Source organism: Notothenia coriiceps, unplaced genomic scaffold, assembly GCF_000735185.1.
Source record: "Notothenia coriiceps isolate Sejong01 unplaced genomic scaffold, NC01 NC01_scaffold00001915, whole genome shotgun sequence".
NCBI classification, from domain to species: domain Eukaryota; kingdom Metazoa; phylum Chordata; class Actinopteri; order Perciformes; family Nototheniidae; genus Notothenia; species Notothenia coriiceps.
In genome coordinates this window covers 1-4,416 of record NW_011334616.1, presented here as the reverse complement: position 1 = coordinate 4,416, position 4,416 = coordinate 1, and the positions used below count along the sequence as shown (strand labels likewise).

Here is a 4,416-nt window from a genome sequence, read left to right as displayed (position 1 = left end):
GGCGGAAGAAGACAGAAAGGAAGTAAACACTAAAGGGAACGGCAGAAGAAGACAGAAAGGAAGTAAACAGTAAAGGGAACGGCAGAAGAAGACAGAAAGGAAGTAAACACGAAAGGAAACGGCAGAAGAAGACATACAGGAAGTAAACACTAAAGGGAACGGCAGAAGAAGACAGAAAGGAAGTAAACACGAAAGGAAACGGCAGAAGAAGACATACAGGAAGTAAACACTAAAGGGAACGGCAGAAGACAGAAAGGAAGTAAACACTAAAGGTAACGGCAGAAGAAGACAGAAAGGAAGTAAACACTAAAGGGAACGGCAGAAGAAGACAGAAAGGAAGTAAACACTAAAGGGAACGGCAGAAGAACACAGAAAGGAAGTAAACAGTAAAGGGAACGGCAGAGGAAGACAGAAAGGAAGTAAACAGTAAAGGGAACGGCGGAAGAAGACAGAAAGGAAGTAAACACTAAAGGGAACGGCAGAAGAAGACAGAAAGGAAGTAAACAGTAAAGGGAACGGCAGAAGAACACAGAAAGGAAGTAAACACTAAAGGAAACACAATATGAGCTCTGGCAGTGTTTAAAGTCTGGTCAATGGAACAGAAACTGAAAATGTTAAGTTACGTTGCTGTCGCCGCAGTTCCAGCCGTTGGTGCTCAGGGGAGCTGTATTATTTTGTCTCAGCGCTGTAATACGATCATTTTCAAACCAATGAAATCTATATGTTGTGTCAAACGATTGATTTATTGAGTAAGTTGCTTCAGTTTCCTCCGGCCAGGCAGACAGTGTGATATCTAGGTCTGCCCCCTAATAGTCTACTAATAAAGTCTTAATCGAGCAATTTTTCATTAGTCGATTATATATATATTAAAAAAAAAAGAAGCTCCATCTGTGCGCTGCATGTGCTATGAGCGTCAGCCGGAAACCCCCTCAGACTGCTCTCCGAGCGGAGCCAGGTCATCATGTTAACTTGATTGAGCAGGAAATCCAAAGTGTGGATCTTTCTGAGCGAGTAAAGGACGAGTCCCACAAGGTGACATGCAAACTACGAAGGCAAAAAGTCTCCTCCTTATCCACACCATCACAGCGCAGCTTCCTGACTGCCGGCTTCATAACAAAACAGGGATCTGTGAAGTGAGAGGTTCCTAGAGAGAGAGCCGGGGAATGCTACCAGAGAGCTGACGGAGTGTGTGAGTGAGGATTTAACAGTTATTTCATTATTGTGGCGTGGTTAACCTGTGATCGTTATACAAACGTAACAACGTAAATGTCCCCTCTGTGGGACTAATAAAGGTATTCTGATTATTAATAAACTCCCGGATAAAAGACATACAAAGCCTCCCTGTGTTCCTATAGCAAGACGCTACAATATAATCATTCTGCCCTCAGAAAACGATAGAGCTTTCATGTATACCGCTGCGTCCGTGCGCTGTGACTCATGCACTCTCTACATTTCATTTAGATTTCAAAGGTTAATTATTACAGTTTTATATTTATATGTTATGTGAAGCACAACGCACCATGCTGTTATAATAACGCTCTTTATCAGCCTTTGAAACTGAAACCATTTTGGGAGAAAAAAATAATAATTAAAAAAGTATATATATTTATAATCCTAATTTATCATAAACGTACGACGATTAGACGACCAATCGCCTTAATTGGTCGACGAGAAACATCTTTATTCGAGGGCAGCCCTAGTGATATGCAGACTGCGTACTTGAGTTTGAGGTCTCGGGTGAGCTCGTTCTGGGTCTGTTCCAGCTCCTGCCGCTCGTTGATGTGAGCCTCCTGGATGTCGTGGATCTCTGCCTTCACTGCCTGCAGCTTGGCAAACAGCTGGAGGACAGAGAAGGAGACAGGAAGCCAGGGTCCATTAACCATGATGGAAAAAGTATTTATAATATTCAGCCTTGGTAAATTAATCCAGCCTTAAAAATGGAATATCCAAATAAAGCAACAAAGCCTATGGGGTATTATGCTTGATTTTAAATACAACCTGTCATATATACTTGCAAAGCATTTTATCAACAGATATATAAAGCCTCACAAGTTCTGAGCACCAGGCTTTTCAAACGTTATAGCCATGCGGTACCATTACAAGAAGTGCTCCTTTTATGTACTAATATATTGATTGTTAACAGCTAAAAGAAGCAGGACAGCCATGAAAGCTTGGGACTGCTACCTTCTTCAGCTTCTTGGTTTTGATGTCGACCTCCTGCTGCAGAGAACTGTACGTCTCCTTCAGCTCCAGAGTCTCCTCGTCTCGACTCTCCATCTGCTGCTGCATCTCCCGCTCTCGCCGTTTCTGGGAACCAACAAACACACACACGTTCACACATGTGGGACACACATCAGTTAAGCTTGATAGTGTCAGGTAAAATGTTCCTCATCCAATGTGATGCCCTACAGGGACCACAATGCAAGAAGTGGGTCTGATTATAAGGACTACACACACACAAGGGATGGGAAATTGCTACTAACATCCAAATGCTAAAGCTACATTAGCAAATAATAGGATTTCCTAGGCTTACTGTCAACAGACTTTCAAATTGTCAAACAATAAGTCTGATGTTGAGCCTGGGCCCTATTCTTCATGACATACGAGTTCATTTCCTTTGATTGTTAGAGATAAGCACACGCCTGGGTTTTTCGGTCTTTAATGATAGATTACATTTGAAAATCTACATTCGTTGTTAGGGCAAGGTGTCCTTAAACCCTATCCTGACTCTTAAACCTGATTTGATACTTGTTCTCCACAGGCTCTGTTGATCTTCTTACTGCATTTGCCTCATTGTTTCACTGAAGCATCAGCACCATTAACACCATCTCTACATCCTGAACTCTGACCTGCTGAGCTCCTGTTCTATAACCCCCTCCCCTTGCCGCTCTCTTTCCTGTCATAGATTAAAGCAGCAGTATATTTTGCCCAAAAGATTATTGGTGCTATTTTTAAGTGGCACTGGTTTTATTCTGTCTGATTCTGTTAAAGCATCTGAGGACGCTCCCAACAGGATGAAGACACGGATGTGTTGTTTTAGATCTAAGCAGTGTATCTGGGACAGAAAATAGTGACACAAATCTTGCAGTCTAAACCTGGTGCCCACAAAGCATCGGAAATGATTTAATCACATCCTGACAGCATTCAAACCCATCGTGTAACAGTTTGTGTATTTGTGCTGAACCTTCTGGGGTGAAGGCCTGGTTCACAAACCAAAGGGAAGATTATACATTTTAAGTTCTGTTTTTACTCTTCTTTTTCTACTTTACATGTAAACAGTGTACTTCTTACACATTTACTTGTACATTGGTCACTTAAAACATTCTCTTGCACTATTGTAATTCTACTCTGTTTCTTTTGCACTCATATATTCAAGTAGCATTATTGAAGGAGCCTGGGACTTAAAGAGCATCTTGCAGGTTTTTTTTTTTTCTACATTTATGCTTAAACTTGCTTGAAAATTACAATTAAAAAAGTGAATGTAGGATTTTGATATATTTTACGAGACATAAGGGCAGGAATTCAGAGGGAAAGGAGCAATTTTGAGCTCTGCTCTTAAAAACGGCTTTTTTTTTAAGGTCATACGTCAAACGCGTCATATTACATAATAAAGGGTAAACATCTCCGCTCTCTGACGTATAGTTAGTAGTTGCGTTGAGTTGAGCGGTTGTGTTTTAGTGAGCTGCTATTTTTCGGTAGTTTTACATTGTATTTCACCATTTGTAATCATGGTGCAGTATTGTGTTTGTGCAGGTTGCACAAATACCAGCCTGTCAGGACATCGAGTCCACAGTAAAAAGGACCGGAGCTAGCGTTCGTTCCTGGGTGCGTTGTGCATCCACCTCTCTGCAGCACATACTCACCACAGCTTTATCAGGAAACCGTATTACTTCTCTCGCCCCCCCCTTCGCTGCTCTCTCTCTCTCCCCTCCGGTACACGGCACCGTAAGATATAGTGTGGAGTTGCATAAAGCTGTGGTGTCTGTACTGCTCCAGCCGTCTCCTTTGTGTTTGTTTGTTTCCCCCTGTCTGTGTTGTTTGTGTAGGCGTGGTGGCTGTCACTCCTGGCTTCCGGCTCAACCTCCACTCACCTGCTGCAATCAGCTGTGCACCCTCCCCACTGCACACCTGCTTTCCATCAAGCCATTTACAATGGCATATCAACGGAGGCTCCACAACCTTTCTCCGCCAGATCGTCAAGTATCAGCCGTATCTCGCGTCTCCCCTCCGGTACACAGCACCGTAAGACGTAGTGTGGAGTTGGAGGTAACGCGAGATAAGGCTTATACTTGCGCATTAGTTTCTGTTATGGATCAGTATCAACAGTCCTGCCAGTAACGTTACTATATTATCAATACTACTTTAGTTATAGCCTGATATATGATTGCTAACTTTACAATGTTGTGATGTGACTGA

General features: G+C 42.4%; 1 protein-coding gene across 1 annotated transcript; it reads right to left on the bottom strand.

The window, feature by feature from the left end:
* Window positions 1-1,634: 1,634 nt before the first annotated feature.
* LOC104964285 (kinesin-like protein KIF3B) lies at window positions 1,635-2,307 on the bottom strand (the record flags this gene model as incomplete). The annotated part of the gene is made up of 2 exons (XM_010793031.1): window positions 1,635-1,838; window positions 2,185-2,307. Coding segments are annotated over 2 exons (327 nt in total), but the record flags the coding sequence as incomplete, so codon positions are not given.
* Window positions 2,308-4,416: the final 2,109 nt, after the last annotated feature.